Source organism: Typopeltis vanoorti, chromosome 4, assembly GCF_054136105.1.
Source record: "Typopeltis vanoorti isolate ZY-2024b chromosome 4, IOZ_Tvanoo_1.0, whole genome shotgun sequence".
In the NCBI taxonomy this organism is placed as follows: domain Eukaryota; kingdom Metazoa; phylum Arthropoda; class Arachnida; order Uropygi; family Thelyphonidae; genus Typopeltis; species Typopeltis vanoorti.
In genome coordinates, this window is record NC_143552.1 from 3,845,476 (window position 1) to 3,864,303 (window position 18,828).

General features: G+C 37.7%; 1 protein-coding gene across 1 annotated transcript in view; it reads left to right on the plus strand.

The window, feature by feature from the left end:
* LOC150107079 (uncharacterized) overlaps nucleotides 1-18,828 on the plus strand; it is a 70,483-nt gene that overhangs the window by 37,667 nt on the left and 13,988 nt on the right. The window contains exon 2 of the mRNA XM_090391611.1: nucleotides 9,563-16,953. Coding sequence (XP_090247737.1) covers nucleotides 9,563-16,953 — 7,391 coding nt within the window. The remainder of the gene's footprint in view (nucleotides 1-9,562; nucleotides 16,954-18,828) is intronic.

Consider the following 18,828-nt stretch of genomic DNA (forward strand, 5'->3'; position numbering starts at 1 on the left):
GGAGTTTGTATTTTCTTAATAATGTCATTTACACTATATTTGAGCCTAAGTATTGCAGGTCTACTTTTTTCTAAAGGTGGGTTGTGTTCTGTAATGATGGAACCTTGTTCTATATTTGTATTTTAGTTTTATTTCATTTAATTGTCAGTCCAAATATTTTTGCAGCTTGGCATAGTTTGTCAAAGTGTTGTTGCGCCTTGGCTAAAGATGAGTCTATTAATAATACATCGTCTACATAGCTGAGATTGTTAGCCGGTCCGCTCCCACCGATAATATTGTCGGTGGGAGCAGAGATGTTTTTCATTATTAAAGGTCGTATTTTTTCCATTTGTTTCCACTTTATGCTATTTGTCGCTACATATAATACATAGACTCTAATTGTTTCAGTGCTGTATGTGCTTAGTGATACAATAAAGATTTTTTTTCTTGCATCTGTCGTCTGTTCAGGTTGTTTATCACTATACAAGGACATTTTCATTGCATTCTTCGAAAGAATAGGTGATGAGTAAAAATCTGTTTATTTCTGCAAATAAAAATGACTCCTGTGTTTTATGGAAAACACATCTATCGCGTTAAATGAAATATTTCCATATTTTATTATTACGAAATATTTTATTTATTTTTGTTTAAGTTATTCTTCCTATGTTGTATTGAAATGTTAATAAAATTATATTTGATATCAATTTTGTTAGATTTTTGTTTTTATTATACACACACACATACATACATACACATAATCTACCAATAATTGTCCGGACACCCCTGTTATTTGAAGTTATGGAGCATTTCAGGTTTGTTAATAACATGAAAACTGGTGTACAGATAGTAGGAAGCAGTACTTCCTCACTGCAGTTGAATACATGTAATATGGCAACATGACGTGACTTCGTGAGAGGTGTCATCGTGGGCTGTCACATTGGTAGCATGTCCATACGTATCATTGCCGCTCAACTAGAGCATCCGAATTCAACGTTGGCGATGTGATCAACAAATGGAGACGTTCTCGCACTAGTGTCGGAAAATACCCAGGGCGGCCGCCGAAAATTACTGACAAGAACAGGACGGCGGTAAAACCGGTGGCAATCAAAAACCGGCTCCAATCGACCATCTGGGATGAGCTAGCTCCAGAGAGCCAGTAACACTATGGTGAGCTCTAGTACTGTACGAAAAGAACTCCATTTACTGGGTTCCACGGAAGATCAGCGGCATATAAGCCAAATATCACAACAACAAACAAAGTGACTCGCCTGGCCTGGTACAAAGAGCGTGTGAAATTGGACAATTGACTAGTGGAAAACGGTATCCTGGAGAGATGAATCAAGGTTCACCTGTTTCCAGTCTGATGGAAGGGTGTGGGTGTGTAGGCAGCGAGGTGAACTCTCGTTACCACAGTGTATTGTACCCACAGTAAAGGGGTACAACACACTTTGGTGTGTGGAGGTGTAATGGTGTAGGGTGCATTCAGGTGCGTTTTGAGTGGGACTACTGGTCGTTGTCCGTGGTTCCATTAAGGCAGCTCATTACCTTGATATTCTGGATAATCAGGTGTTGCCTACACTGTGGAGTTTTTATGGATGACAATGCCCCATTCCACAAAGCTGCAGCTGTTATGAAATTTATGAAGCGATGGGTGTTAAACGATTTCACTGGCCTGAGCAGAGTCCTAACCTTAATCCCATCGAACACCTATGGGAAGAATTAGAGAGGCGATTGAGGTCCAGAGCAGTACGTTCTTTACCTGTCGCCGAACTCAGTGCTGCTTTGATGGAGGAATGGACATAAATTCCGCCTGATGTCTCCTGTACATTGGTGTAAAGCCTCCCTCAAAGGGTGATGAGGTGATCAAAGCCAAAGGTGGACATACGAATATTACATATTAGGGTTCGCCTACTGGTATCAACTTTAAATTACTAACGTGTCCGGACAATTATTGGTAGATAGTGTATATATAAATTTGTATACGTGTACCTCGTCGCAATGTGAAATGTATTTTTTATCGTAGGTTGAAGCTAGAAAATTTTGACAAACAATGGTATAGATGAAGCCCTCTGATTGGAAATACCCGAATTCGAATCCCATCAGTTACGCAGCGAAACTTTATCAAGGCTTTCAACTGAAGGTGATTTAGTCAGTTTCATACGAAGATGACATGTTTCTTCCTCCTGGAAACTCGGATTTATATTCGGCAAACAGGCAAACCTCCAGAAGCATAAAATATTAACCCACGATGGATGCTGTAGAAGAATATCAAGTCAGCTGTATTAATGGCTAAAACTCTTAATCAAGAGAATTGACTCGTCTCTGACGGACGAGAATTGCATGAATTGGATGGGAATTTATATAGGACTGAACAATGCATTGACTTTCTCTTTTTATATTATGAAATCAAAGTATTAAAGTAATATGCACGTCTAAAACATGTTTACAAAGAAAATTGCATATTTGTAATTTAAAAAAAAAAACTGTGTCTTTCACAAATGTAAATTTGTGAACGAATATATGTTTATATTTGTGAACGAATATAATAATCTGAAAACTCGAAAGCTTGAGATGAATCCGTACCTCAGCTGAAGAGATGAAAGAAGACGAATCCATTTCTGGCATTTTCGCTTAGTTTTTTTTTTCTAAAAGGGTCATCTTCACAAATTCATATGCAGGCACATGAAACGAATTAAATATTAATTTAATGTATTCCCTAATTAATTAAACTTTTAATTATTAATTTTATTCGTAATATTTTAATATGTCAATAATTTTAATTAAACTGGTTTACCTGTTGCAGGAAATATAAAGAACAAAAACATTTCTCATCGAAAAGCCTCAAGGAGAAACTGAAATCCCCTCATACAGACGGACATGCAAGTGAGTGTTGTTTAGTTAGAACCAGAAGAAATGCACTTATCATATAAAACCTTACTTTTTTCGAGTAAATAAAAGGTTATACTTGATTTTAGCGGGGAAGAAAGAAAGATTTTTCATATAAAGCGAGAAAACGGTAGCAGAATATTCTGTGCAAAGTTTAATGATGTTGGCATGTACAAAAATTATCGAATACTCACAAGCGCATCTGTATTTAATAACTAAGGTTATTTAATAACTTATTTAATAGTTATTTAATAACTAAGGTTATTAAATACAGATAAGTTTTATCATTACCAAAAATAGTTTTAAAAATCTTGCTTATAAAAAAAAAAGTGAGCCAGTTACTCAGCAAGCTGGACATTGGTTGCCCTTTTATGGTATTGCTTGAATTTCAGAATGTTTAGTAATACGGGTCGTCTTGGGCAAGAAAAGCATAAGAAACACAACCGCCCTGCTTAATGAAGACCGGAAGTTTGGTTCCATGTTTGGTTTATAAAGTTGGATTTCCAAATAGCCCTGACCCCATCCACGGAACTAATATTAGTGTTGTTGACTGTAGGTTTACAACTTTTCCTGGTGGATTTGCATTAAAAAAAATAATAATAATACGTCTGATAATTAGACCCTTTTATAGTGTAGCCAACTTCCTCACCATTTAATTAATAAACGATTTTTATTTTTTTAAAATCTAATAATGAAATTGATAGCGCATTCGATGATTGGTCGAAATCATTTGAACGATGCGACATGCAGGGAGCGTCTCCGACATTTTCTTTCTTCACTCTCCTTTAACTATCTTTTGCTAACCTTTCCTCTTCCATTCTTTTTAAATTACCACCTCCGATTACCTCTGTTCGCATATTCTTGAATGCTAAAATAAATTAGATTCATGCATAATATATTCATTCGTGATATGATGGCATTGAGGCAGTCTGTTCATCCCCTTCTTCTCAGAACTCCCATATCTTTGGTATCTATTCTTCGATCAACTTTTTATTTCTAACCTAGCTGTCAGATCCACAAGTTAAAATTAGTTTGAACATTGTCTTGTGTACCGATAATTTAGTGTTTTGACTAACCTCTCACTTATTGCACATAAATTTATTCAACTGGCCCACAATCATACCAACTCTCCTTATTCTGTTTTCGTATTTAATTTGCCATCATCACTAAACATTGTGATGAATAGCTAATATGTTTTACTTGTTTGTATTGTTCTATGGTTTTCTACCGAGAATTTGGGTTGAAGGTTTTCATGTTCCTGTCTATTTCATAGCTTTTTTCTTCTTATTTTGCCTATTTTAATGCCAACCTTTTTAGATCAGTTATTCGTTTAGTTAAGGAACCCTGCAGATTTGAACTCGATTTATTTAAGAGTATGCATAAAGTAATGAGCGGAGATTAACCTCCAATTTGATATCGGGTTAAATGCCACTTCCCTTTGTAACGTTATCCATACATATGATGAATGAGAGTGGACATAACCTTGTCTTATACCACATTTTGCATGAACACATGTTCTTGTACTTTCTTCAATTCTAAACTACAACTTAGATGTATCGTTTGAATCGCATAATTGCAGCGTTATGAAGCTCTTTTCACTTGGCACATTGTGATATTCCTTTTCCAGATCTTCATACCTCAAATTCCCATGATTTCTCAACGATTTGTCTTAAAGTAAAAATCTGATTCTGACAACCTTTATTTGGCCTGAGCTAATATTGTTCAAGTATCGTTTCCACGGTTTTTCTTTACGTACTCTGAAGTACTCTTGGGTAAATTCCTCTAATTCTCACGTTCGGTTTTATTTCCTTTTTATAGATGAGATCTATGACAGTTCTACGCCAGTCATCCGGAATTCGACCTTCTGAACGGAGTAATGTAGCCACTGTAGCTATCCTTATTATTCTAATATTACACCATTATCATTGGAATTTTTCATGAATATACTTATAGTTAATTGTATTTACAGTTTGTTATAATTCAGTTTTGATTTTTCTACATTTTCTCCAATCATTCCCGTTTCTGGATTTAATTTTGTCTCAGATTCTGCTTTCTCTTTTGTAACATTTCTTTGGCTTGCTACGGAACTAACGGAGATAAGCACTATTATCTCCACTATAAGCACTTCACTTTATTTTCTTATTGAATTTTATTTTCTCATTTTTTTTATATTCTCATCTTGTGATGATAACGAATTTATTACGAAAATTTAAACGTACACGATCCTCATCATCACACGATCCACACACACACACACACACACACACACACACACACACACACACACACACACACACACACACACACACACACACACACGTATTAAATAAGCCTTTGAGAAAGAACTACTGCTAAATAGAATAGTTCGCAAAGTGGTGCTCCGTTGGATTCCAATCTTGTTCCTTAAATAGCTTCTGTAAGTATTTTTACAAAATGCTTACAGAGCCTTTTATTATTATTTAAAATTCTATTAGAAAGAGATTTTTAAGCGTTAATAATTAGTATAACATGAGCCATATTGCAAAAATGAAACCAACCATGATAACACAGATAAATTCAAAGAATATGCTTCTTCTTCTTCCCTCATTAGATGTAATATCTGTTACAACCAAGACTTCATCTTCTTTAATGTATCTTTTAATCTTTTTCTAGGTCTTCCTGTTCTTCTCTTATTCTTTGGTTTCCAAATATAAACTTGTTTTATTATTCTGTCTTTACTTCTTCTTTCCACATGTTCCATCCATTTTATTCTTCGGGTTGATACCCAACTGTTTATTGCTTGTATTTCACGTTGTGTTCTTATATCTGTGTTTTTTATTTTATCTAGCCTAGTTTTATTTACTATTTTTCATAATATATTCACTTCATCTGCGTTTAACATTTGTCTTGTTTTCCTACTGTCTGGTCTCGTTTGTGCAATATCTTTGCACAAACGAGTTTACTGCTTGATAAATTCCGATTTTTGTAAGATGTTTATTTTTTCATATTGTTTCATTCAGACATCCTGATATTCTTGCAGCTTTTGCAACTTGTGCTCTGACTTCTAGATGTGGCCTTCCTTCCCAGTTCCATTGTATACTTAAAGAATTGTAATCTGTTATTTGTTCGATAATAGTACTTTCCAGTTCTAATTTGCATCTTTGTGGTTCTTGTGATATTGTCATACATTTTGTTTTAATTTTTGATATCTTCATATTATATAATTTTGCTGCATTATTAAATGTATGTAGTAATATTTGTAGCTGAGTTTCGTTTTCTGTAATTAATAGTATATCATCTGCATAATATATGATTCTTATTATTCTATTATTTATTTCCGCTCCTGTATTTTTTTTACTTTTTGTATTATTTCATCCATTATCATAATTGAATATTGTTGGACTTAAAGAGTCTCCTTTTCTGATGCCTGATATTACTAATTTGTATATCTTTACTTATTTTCCCTTGTGTTTTATTATACAGCTATTATTATCATATATTTCTATAATTGTTTGTATTTTTCTGATACTTTTCTTCTGTGCAATATTTCTATTACATCTTGAATTAATATTCTGCCAAATGCTTTTTCCAGATCTATGAAGCATAGAAATAATTTCTTATTGTTTTCTCTATCTAATTATGTTGCATCTTACTGATCTGTCGTCTTTGAAACCTTGTTGTTCATCTAGTGGATTAATTTTCTTTGTTGTTTTATTATTTAGGATTCTTGTACTACTTTTAATGAGGTATTTAATAAATTTATCCCTCTATAATTTTCTATTTTTTTTATTTCATTTTTTAAATATTGGTATTATTATACTTTTTTCCCATTCTATCGGAATCTATTTTGTATTTATTATTTGAGTGTATAGCATATTTCAACTCTGAATTATAATTTCTTTACCATTTTTAATAATTCATTATTGATATTATCTAAACCTGTGATTTCCTATTTTTCAATTTTTAATTGCATTTTCAAATTCTCTTATTTCAATTTTCGTTTCGGTTGTATTTATTATTTTCTTTTTCATTTGTTTGTTTACCTAGTTCTACATTTATTTCAACTGTTTGGTTATAAAGGTTTTTAAAATATTTTTTTCTAATTCCTCTGTTTCTACTGGGATATATTCTTCTTCTTCCTTCTTTTGTCTATTAATAAATCTCCATATTTGTTTCTGTATACTATCGAAATCATATTCAAGTTCTTTTGTATATGATTCCCGAAATTTATTTTTACTTTCTATTTTCTTTTGATTAACTTTATTTCTTGTTACTTTGTATTCGTTCCAATTACCCGTTGTTTTCATTTCTAGATATTTTTGATATTTTTCTTTCTTTTCTGTTGTTAATATTTTTATTTCTTCATTAAACCATGGACTCCATCTTCTTGATTTTGTTATTCTTTTTTTTTACCCCTAATACTTCTGTTTCTATTTCAGTTAGATTTGTTTTAAAAATCTTCCAATTATCTTTTACATGTTGTTCGCTGCTTTATGGGTTATCGTGGAACTTTTGTTTTAATCTATTGTAGTATAATGTTTTTATGCCTTCTTCTTTTAATAATTCCACTTTAAATTTTATTTCGGCATTGTGTTGATTTCCTTACATTTTAATTTCACCCATTTCTTGTAAAGTCTTAGTTTATATATTAACAAGTTATGATCACTTCCAATTTATGTTGATTTTAACACTCTAACATCTTCCATTTCTGATGGGTGTATTACTTTATTACATATAATATAGTCTATTATTGATTTCTGTCCTCTTGTGTTTCCAAAAGTTATTTTGTGTGAAAAATGTATTCATTATTTTTAACTTATTATTTGCACAGAATTGCATCAATGTTTCTCCATCATTGTTTATTGTTTCTTCATTAAATCTTTTCATAATTCCATTTATTGGTATATTCCCTATTCTTGTATTTAAGTCTCCCATTATAAATAAATTTTCATTTGGTTTTATTTATTGTACGATTTGTTGTAGGGCCTCATATGTTATTCTTCTGTTATTTTCTTTTCTTCCTTCTTCTGGGGCATATACTGTAATTATATTTATTTTATCTCTATCTGCTTTTATCCTAATTATTATTCTTTCCTTTATATATTTATATTCTTCTTTATTTTCATTTAACTCTTTATGTATTACTATTCCTACTCCGACTTCAACGCTATTTTTTTACTCCATTGTATAAAAATATATGGTCTTGTATATTCATTGTTCCATTTCCATTTTTTTTTTGTTTCTGTTGTGCTGCATATTTTAATGTTTCTTTTGGCTATTTCTTGTATAAGTTCTTCCTCTTTTCCATTAATCGCCCTTACATTCCATGTTGCTAGTTTTATTATTCCGTATCATTTTCTTTTCCTTTTCTGTTTCCGATCGATATCGAGTTTTTCCATCCGATTCATGTTTGTCTTGGTTAGAGAATATGCAAATGAGATTAACATTCTAACTTCTTATACGTTACAATGCTCGTATAAGAAGTTAGACTGCTTTAGCCTTGACCGATCGTACAAAATTCGATCAAGGCTAAAAGGAGGACATGGGTTCTGCTGGTGAATTACTGGATTAAATACGCATGTACAAATTATTCCCATTGTCGCATCTTCTGTAGAGCAGTCGATGTCTACGATCACCTTTGTTTGGAAAGACTTTGATTAGAATATTGTCTCTTACGGGGAATCTTTTGGAAACGGCTTTCAACTTAGTTAGTATCACACATCTCATGAGTGAGTGATGAATTTTTCATCCCTGCAAAAAAAAAAAAAAAAAAAAAAAAAAAAAAGATTGGTGTGAAGAGCACTCGCAGTTACCAGCTTTAATACACTGGCGCGGTAGCCATAATTGCTTCTGCCGTAATTCCAAAGAAACAACACAACTCAATATCACATTCAGTTGTAATTTGATTAACTTTTCCAGCAGAATATTATTCCTTTTGAGAAACTGTTGTCAAGTGTCGAATACCAACATGAGCGTTCTTTTAGACCAAACTAGCACATTGTTTACTTTTATGATTAGGGTTGTTAGTTGCATCTGAACATCGACGGAAACGTATTCGTTTAATATTCAGATCTCACCATGGATACAGGTAGAGGGAGGGAGCTTTCTGCATAGGTATAATGTTATTCACTCCTGCGCAATAAACAAATATTAGTACATGAAACTACAAAGAATTCTAAAGTCCGTATTACATAGAACTACAAGCTTTCTGCAGCATAACGTGCAATCTTGATGTCCTGGGACTGCAAACAGAGTCCAAGTTAGGAACGTATTTCATGCAATAATATTAGCGCCTCACTAGTTCATTCGGTATTGACGATACTGTTAAGGGGACGAACCGCCTCAACTTCTGTCTTGAACGCAAAGCACATTTTTCATAAGGCATTTGATCTGAAATGAATTAGCCGATCTCATAGAGAAATAGAATGATTCGCCCTACAGGATTTTTCACACACAAACCCAGCCCCAGAACAATATGCATTGTTCTTCCAAATATTATTGAAGTTTTATAAATCCTTTGCACTTTCTTGCACGAACATTCTGTTGGATTGGCGTGTACAGTATGAATAATTTAATCCGTTAAATGGATTTCACCAACGACACCTTCTTGGCTCGTCATCGGATAGTACAATAGTCCTTATTGCACTTATTGCTAACACTTGACACAAGGGAAAATTCTCTCACTCACTCACTCCTCTCTGTTTGAATTCTTTTCCAGGCCAACGTGGAGGAAGCAAACATTCACTGAAGAAAAATGATCTTACGAGTTTAAAGAAACCAAATCATTTCAAGGAGAAAGAAATTCCAGAATACCTGCCTGACTTAATTCCCATGATCAATACCAGTTCCTCCTCGATATCATCCTTTAGTTCTAGACCAGCTCTTAAATCCAGTAATAAGAAACATCGTAAACTTTCTGTGGATCACCAGAGTGATTTTCTATCCAACAACAAAAAAGAAATAAAAGCAAGTTCTCAGCCACCCAGTGAAAATCCGCTGAGCAGCCAAATCGATTCCAAAAATAACTTCCTTGATAAGTATGAGCCAGGGAAGTTAAAGCTTCGATTCTACACAAGAAACAACGACGGTGACGATATTTTCTACCATTGCGATGGCAGCGAGAAGAAGATGTTTCCCACCAAACCCCGACAGCGGGACACATTCGAGAAACCCCGGTACCCGAAGATCTCGCAGAATGCAGACAGTCCACCAGATGGCAACATCTCTAATTGCTCGAAACCGGAATCAAAAACTTCAACGACGGTGAATAAACTCAGAGAACGTTCTAGAAGCCAAAGCACGCCGTCATCCAGAACTGCATCAAGTGAACCTATTGTTCCTCCAGGCTTCTTAAATTTGCCAAGCAGCGGTGTCATCGATAAACGTGGCTCTCCTGGGGAAACGTTTTGTGACAGTGAAACCTCACATGTTCGTCCTTCAGTGAAAAGGCATATCAGCAGTGGGGCTAGAGTTAACCCGAATGTGCTTTCCTCTCCTAAATCAAACTGCAGCAGAAACGATTCTTCTTCTGTCTCTGTAGTAAACGACAGCACTGATGGGAAGTGTTCTGCGAAGTGCACCAACCTCAAGCAACCTCAAGAGCCAACGCTAAACGGCCGAGACACGAATTCTTTTAACTCTATTAAATCGTGCAGCGATCAAAATCTGATGTCTCTCGAGTCTACAAATAACAGTCATGCTGAAACTGATGCTCTTAATTCCGAAAAGAAAGATAGATCGCATGCCTTTCCTCGTACCTCTGTAAACAGCGATTTCAGTCCCAACGTAGATTCTACCTTTTCCTGGAGTGACAGTTGGCATCAAAGAAAATCTGGCTTTGGTAGGAACTCGAAAAAAACTCCGTCTGTTTCTCTGAATAATGGTAGCCATCCTGTATGTCCTCCTAATAGCACGCAAAATAATAATAATAATAATAATGAAAGTCAACCTTTGCTTAGCACTGAAACAAAAAGTAAGCAATTCCCGAATTCTGTCAGTACTTCGAAGAGTGGAGCAACTAGCAATAATCAAGAAGGAATTTCTGAAAACGTAACTAATGAACGTATGAATGGCCCCACCAAAGCGAAAAACAGCATTCACGCGACATATGCAGGTGATCTTGTGAACAACAGCAATCCCGATAACCATTCTCCAACACGTCTCCAGAAAAGCACCCGTCACAGTCCGAATTCTTCTCCAAGTACTGATATCGTTGACAAAAGTGCTCGTTTTCCTTCAACCGCCAACAAAAAGGATGCCTTTCATCCTCGACTAAACACCATTTCTGGCAGTCAAAGCTTTTGTTCAAATGTGATTAAATTTACTGGCAGTAAAAGTGATACTCCTCGCACCCCTAATCCCAGCAGCTGCACAAGTGAACGCTTATTTCTAAATAAATGCGGTAAGAGCCAAAGCGTCGTGCCTTCTGTTCATCCAAATAAGTATAAAGTGCAGTCAGCAGAAAGAATAACCGTTGAAAACAGAACGCTTCCTAAAATTCTTCCCCGCATCTCCCAAACACACTCTCCTCTTAGGGACATTGCAGACAACACCAAGAACTACGACACTAGCAGTCGGGAAACGACTTCACCAGTCAATGCCGAGAAAGTAGTCCCGTTTCCTTTAAGTGAAAGAAAATGCAGAATTATTCCTTTCCCGATGTTTGCAAAATGCCTTTCAAATGCAAGTGACGATCGATTTACAAAATGCATTCCGCTGACTGAAAGTGAAGGATCGTCTAAGAAACTAAATCTGCTAGCAGAGAGCATCGATGGCAAACGCAGTCCCTCTTCGAGGGTTGATAATATCAGCAGCGAAGTTATCTCGCTTTCTCGCGATGCACATTTGAATCTTCATCCTGTTCCTTCCCAGCGGGACCCAAATGTAAAATCTTCGCTTTTTCCAGCAGCACGCTTCGGAAGTACTGTTCGGCCATCCACGCCGCTAAACACCAAAGGAAATGTCGATCGTGTTTCTGCACTAGACAGCACTGCTGAAAAAAATATTTCTTCTCTGGAGGGTGAGAGGAGCAGTTACAGTGCGAACAATAACGAAAGCGTAACTGATCTTGTTTCACTTGAGAATAACGGCGAAAAACGAGATTCCTCACCTCTATCTCAAAATATTCCCGAATCAGATTCCACCCCAAATGAAGGTAGCAATCCCAAGTCTAAACGTGAATGCAGCGAAAACAATTCTCGTCAGATTATTTCTTCAAAACTGCAAGAGTGCTGTTTAAGCCCATCCTCGAGTGTTTCAGAAAAACAGCAGAGCGAATCTCTTGTGGCGAAAATAAAAGCACACAGAATCATCATTCCTGATGTATTATCGAAGACTACTACAAACATCAGTGTCACGCCTTTGGCAAAGATCAGTTCGGAGAAAAGTATGGAACTACCTACAGAAAAAGAACGTGTAAACGATCTTATTTCACCATCAAAGTCAGAGGCTACCACCAAGAAATCTCTGCCTTTGGTCACTCGACAAGAGAATACGTTTTCAATGAACGTGGGTGATCGCCAAGCTGAAAGTTGCTCCGCTCGAGGAATATCCACCATCCGTGCGACTTTGAGTTCTCCGAAAGAAGAAATCGGTATCCATATCGGGATGCCTTGTTTGTCTCCAAACATTGGAGAAAAATATGATCCTTTTGTAGTAGAAAATAATGTCACTAATGCAACATCTCTTACTGTTGAACAAAATAACGATCCCAAGCTTGACGGCAATCGTAGTAATTCCGCTGAAAAAGAAGACGAAAGCAAACCACACCGTAAAGAAAGCAAAATTTCTTCTAAAGATGACAACGATTCCTCAAAATCGTATTTTTCTCCGAGTGAATTCAACAGTAACAGTGATAATACTGCCCCTGACTTGATTTGCTTCTCACCTACCATAACGGAAGAACAGAACAAAAACATTGCACCTGCGGATCTATGCAACGGAGGGCAGAATGATGCATCCCCAGTAAAGAATAACCTTGATGATGCTCAAGAAAACTGCACGGTTTCCGTGACAAATTCTGGAGAACAAGAGGATGCCTGTAAAGATCTTTCAATTTTAATAAGGGAAACCTTTTCTTCCAGTCCACTTAGCGCAGTTGTTCACCTTGAAGACGAGGAAACCGTTAAAAGAACGGTGCTTACAGATTGGAACAAGGAAGCTGATGTAGTTTGCCCTCCTTCTTTATCTCAGGAGAATTTGAAGGTAAATTCTACTTCTGCTATCGCAAGCAACCATCACCGTTTCGATACATCTGGGAGTCACCTGAAAGAGGACAGTAATCTTCCGATAACAAACAGATGTTCAGAGAGTACCACTTGGAATTGTGAAGATGGTATCAATTCGCTTACACTCCCCTCAGTTCCATTCCCAGTGAACGAAAGTACGCCCACTATTACTCAAGATACCGAAGTGGTTAATGCATCTTACCTTGAAAACGAAGATGGCCGTTATGGCACTCGTTCGGCATTAGTTTTAGGAAACAGCCAAATTACTGGTTCGCCTGCAGCTGAGTGTAAAAACGTATCGGATACTCTCTGGAATCCGAAGATCTGCAGTTCCCTTGTTATGGAAGTTCATCCTCAGTCGAGATGCGATCGTAGTAACAATACCATGCCCGCTGTTGAGAGCACCAGTACTGTCGAAACAAAGCTTTGCAAACAGGCATCGTTGTTTACCGATGTGATTATTTCCGATAATGTTCCAAAGAGCCAACATTCAGCATCATCTTCTTCGAATGAAAGCCACTTTACGAGCTTTTCGCTGTCGGCACAGAGTAAAAACTGCGATCCATCTCCTGTGAACTGCGGCAAATGTAAACTCAAGATCTACTCCTCATCTCTGGTTGGGGACTGCGAAAGGAATGTTTATTCATCAGAGAAGAAACGTAGCGCACTTGTGATACCTCCTAATAAAGAAGATCACATTCCAGTACCTTCGGGGAATGTCAATACATGCGTAGTGTGTCCCTTAAACGTCATTCCGAGTATGAAGTCAAGCACGCCTTCCATTTCTGTCACTGACGAGAACACTATCTCGTCAGCCATGGTACTTGCGAGTGCGCCTAAAGTTAATGTGCCTTCTATTTTGGAGAGCAGTGATGACAAACGTATACTTTTGCCTGCATCTAATCAAGAGAAATTCAGCACATCTTCAACTTCTCCTACACAATCTGCAAGAGCTCCTAATTGCATTTCTCAATCTGATTCCACTCTGGTTCGAGATGTAAGTAATAAAACTTCTGCTAATTATGGCAGTGTTGATTCTGTTGTTGACACTGGTCCTGAAATAACGAAGGAAGAAATTACGTCTTTTCCCAATGGTGTCATAAAAGTGTGTTATTTTAATCAAAGTAGTTCTGTCATTTCTCGTGCTGTTTCAAACCAAATATCTGCAAGTGTGAAGTCTGCATGTGGCAACCTAATTTCCTTTCCTTATCCAATAGAAACTAGTAAAGATTTAAATCCCAATGTCGATAATAAAGTCTGCAATCTCTCAGAAAATGAAAATCTTAATGGACTAAATTCAGAAACAGAAGGAAACGCGCAGCTAGAAGCCGAAAGTGCCAAATCGGAATCTTTCATACAATCCGTGGATAGGAAAAAGCAAACACGTCTAGATGCAGAGTTCCATGTTAAAAAGAGCTCCGTTTATGCACCTCGCAATTGTTTTATTTCTGAAGCAGAATCTTCTCTAAGCATGGAATCGCAGACCAAAGCTGCAGACTCACTCTCCGATGTGAAGTCTTCCCAGCGAACAAACCACATGCAACAAGCTAATTCTAAAGGCTCTGACAATGAATCCGATAATGGAGAAGTTATTTGCATCACGCCCCGTTTGTCTTCTGCGAAGTGTACCGATAGTGCATCTCCTAGTCAGGTGCCCGCTCTAGAACCGTTGGGTTACACAGAGTGCCAAGTGAGCGGTTCCAAAAGCATTTCGTATTCCAAGTGTCCGAACCCAGAAGAGCTCATTGTTGAAGGAAAGCAGAACGGCAGTGACTACCAACAAGATGTGGTGCAGAAGAGCGATAAACAGGTCGTGGAATGCGCCACTGCTCTTGTGAGAGAGACACCAAACAAAGAGGAAACAGCTCAAACCAGCAATTTTACGGATTATTATCCAACGTCGACCCTTTCCGTATTATCGGATGCCATCCCTAATGTTGTCGATGACATTAACTCACCCGATGGAGATGATGGGGTGATAAGCAACGTCACTAAATGCACTTCAAATGATGCTGATATTATAGAGGTCGTAGAATGTACGAAGCGTAAGGAAAAAACAAGTGCCAAGAGTCATTTAAGCGTTCCAGAGCACATATTAAGGAGGCTCGCTATCAAAAACATTTTTAGCACTCAATCAGGTTCGCAGCTGAAGAAAATTGAAAGCAGTACGAACACTTCATATCGTGAAGCACATGTAACATATCCTACGACTAACACCACCCAAAAGGCGTACCAAACGCCTATGGAAACAACGGAAACAGTAGAAAATGTTAACTGTTGTGATGCAGGTGCACCCTGCTGTAAGAGTGTCGAACGGCAAGAAAATCTCGACAGCAGTTTCCCTCGAGGGGTAAGCCCCAATAAATCGAATACAAACTACTTCAACACAGCTGAGAGAAATCCAAACAGCAATTCGTCTGCGAGGTTCTACAACGTTCCTTCTGCCTATATTTCCGACATGGAAAATATCGCAAACCCGGTAGAGACAAGCGAGAGAATTCCTCCAGGATTCAGTCCCCAGAGGGTATGGAAGAAGGAAACTGTGTCGCCGTCTCATAACCAGGGTGCGGTGAACTATGCTCCCATGCAGTCATCGGGCAGTGAGCTGGAAACCGACGTCAAGTTTCCTCTTTTAAATAACGGAACCGAAGAGAAGACGGCATACGAGCGAAGGAAGAATGGTCTTCAGTACAATCAGGGATATGCGTATTCTCGCCTCTCGTCGCCTGGATGGAAAGATGAAATAGAGAAGCGGAAAAGAGAAATTCTCTACTTGGATCACTTGGCTCAAAAGAGAGAAATGGAGTTCCAGAATCTCATTAAACTCTGGAGATCTAAACTGAAGCTCTTGAAGATTTTGAAAATTCGCTACCCCCACCTGATAAAACCAGCCATCAGTAGCAAAAACGCCTTTAAATCGCCGCCCATTCCCGCCACTGAAGCAACGGAAGCGTACGCTGAAAACAAACTAGTCCCGAACACTAATCCAAAAACGGTCTTGTCTGCGAACAGCTCTGTGATATCGACGTTCGCTCCCGTCCACCCTCTCGCAACTCCTTCAAGTGCGAACGGAAGCTTTTGCTCATTCTTAGCAACAGAGGTCGCTTCATCCACATCGCAACCGTCCTCTGTTTCGGAAGATGTGTCAACTACGCAGTACAAAGCTTTCTTTTCCAGTCCGCCATCACAATATCAAACGGCTTCATCACACGCAACTCCGGTGAACGTGTTTGCTCAAAATCCTGTGATATATCCGACCATCACGACAACCACTACGACCTCTCGAAGTTACGCCAAGGCTTTCAACGCATCTCATTTCCGCAGTCAGGTTAGAAGTAGTGATTCTAGACGGATCCAGCCCGTTAATCCGATCCCAATTGCCCCACGACCAGCCCCCAACGAAACTCTGTACGGTGCTCAAGTTAGTAAGCCAGTAGTCTCGATCCCCGAATCTGAAAATTTCCCTTCGGTGTCGTTGAACCGATCTCTGGTCAATGTGTATCAAGGAATTGCCACCACCACCACCGCCTCCCCTGTTCAAGTGGCCTATCCTTTGTACATAACGTCTCTCCCTGCCGCTGCGTCTTCTCTTCCCGGAAATAATTCTCTGACGAGCGACAACTCCCAGCCTGCAGTGAGGACAACTGCCACTACCACGTGTAATCAAGATACGGCCATGACAGTTTTGATTGGAACTGAGACGAAACCCGCAGTCCTCTATCCTACCTACATTTCTAGTAATCCCATCCAAGTCGCCCTCGCCCCTCCCGTGGCAGGAATCATTTCCAAGTTTCCCACGCAAACTAATGTGCCCAACTATCCAGTACAGTGCAACCCGAAACAGCCGATTCCCGCCTTGCCGTCTGCCTCTTCAGACGCACAGGTAAGTGATTCCGCTTAAAATATTGCTTCTGATTTCTAAAAACTTCACTTGCTCTAACGAGAACCGATATTTATTTTTTGTTTTATAAAATAAATCTCCATGTAGACCTTAAAATAATTAAACGCCGTTCCAACTACTTGCATGCAAATATTTCACTGTAGGAATTCGTCTACATTAGTATCAAACAACCACACATCACAGAATGCATCGGGGCATATTTGTAGCGTTCGTTACGGTTAAGGAACCAATTTCAAATTCTGCCATGCGCGTTCCACTGGGATTCTGGGTTGTCTACGAAACTACTTTGTTCCCTGACACAGAATATGACATCACTCGAAAACTACGCGTTGATGCGAAGAAGCCGTGGCAATTTCACAGAGCAAAATTGAATTTCTCAGCTTTCAAAGAGGGAACGCCTAAACCCATTTTAAAAATCTTAAGAATGTATGAAGTCACTTCGATAAATTGCTCATTATAAATATCTAATTATTGATTTTTCTTATGATTTCAAAATACCGAAATATGCATACTCATCTTCTTTCAGGTACTACACCAAATTTTGTCATTACGACAAGATTACCCAAATTAAATTATTGGATTACCTAACGTTTTATAGAAATAGGACCAACTCCATATTGACAAACTGTCACTTGTGTCCGTTTTCCTGCTGCTGTTTTTTACTCCCCATAAGAGTAACTCACCCCTCGGTTCGGTAACCGTCATGAAAACAGTGACAATTTATTCCAGTCGAAGAACGTGAGTCGATTTTTCCTACTGAGCTACGGAGGTTCATTTCGAAATTTGATAACGCTTCGTGAGCTAATATCTGAGTGTACTCTTAATGCAGTGCATGTTATCAATGAGGGAGCAAGAGTGAATGGGCACCACTTTCCAGACAAGCTGTGGGTCCATGTTTTTCCAAATACATTCATTTGAAAACGACAGAAGAACGTGAATGTAGGCACATAATGCCTTGATGCGGAAGAGAATCGCGTGTTTTTAATTCCTATGGATTTCAGGTTACATTGATTTGTAAGCCAATTCAGAATCACCAGAAATATAAGTGTAAGTTCGCAAATTAAAGAGAAAAAGTAATCGTTTTAGAATGGAGCTGCAGCTAAAATGGAGAAAATGTTTTATGGCCACATTCTTTGCAATTTCAGCAATCTTTCAACCGAATAGAGTAGAATCTTAACGAATATTCCAAGAAATCAATTTAGCCAGCTTTGGTTCTCGGTTCTTGCGAGTAAATTCATGAGCAGTGAATCCACTCCATAAGAAGTACAAAATGGTCTCATCATGGATTGAAAAAGTAATGCATTCTTTACACGCACGATGGCAACTCTGAATTCGTATTCTCTTGCTCAAAATTAGCGATTCGAAATATTTTCACCTCTTTATTTACGTTTTCTCATTATTTTCCTGAGGATCGGTGAGGTCAACAATGAGAAAACGTAAATAAAGAGGTAAAATATGGCTAACGAATACAAGTAAAATGCTGAAGAATGTGAGCAAAGTAGGAGCCCACTGGTCTCTCTGAGTATCCTTTCAAAAGCATTTACATGTATTCAGATGCCTTTAATTGGTTCTGTTAATTCTAAATAGGCGAAGGCTACAAGGAAGAATAGACTTCCTTGTAGCCATGTACCCATTTTTCTTTTGGTGGTGTTGATCAGTTTTTAGTCTTTCTTTTTCGAACACTTGCATGAGTGACGAACTTGAACTTGGAAAACGAAAATTGTGGATGTCAGGAAGAATTTCATTTAACTGAAGGCAGTTTTATTTTAAAATAGGGGCTTCAGAATATGAAACGTTTAATGCAGAATATTCAATTACATTTATATAATTAAAAAAATACAGTGGCGGCTCGTAAGA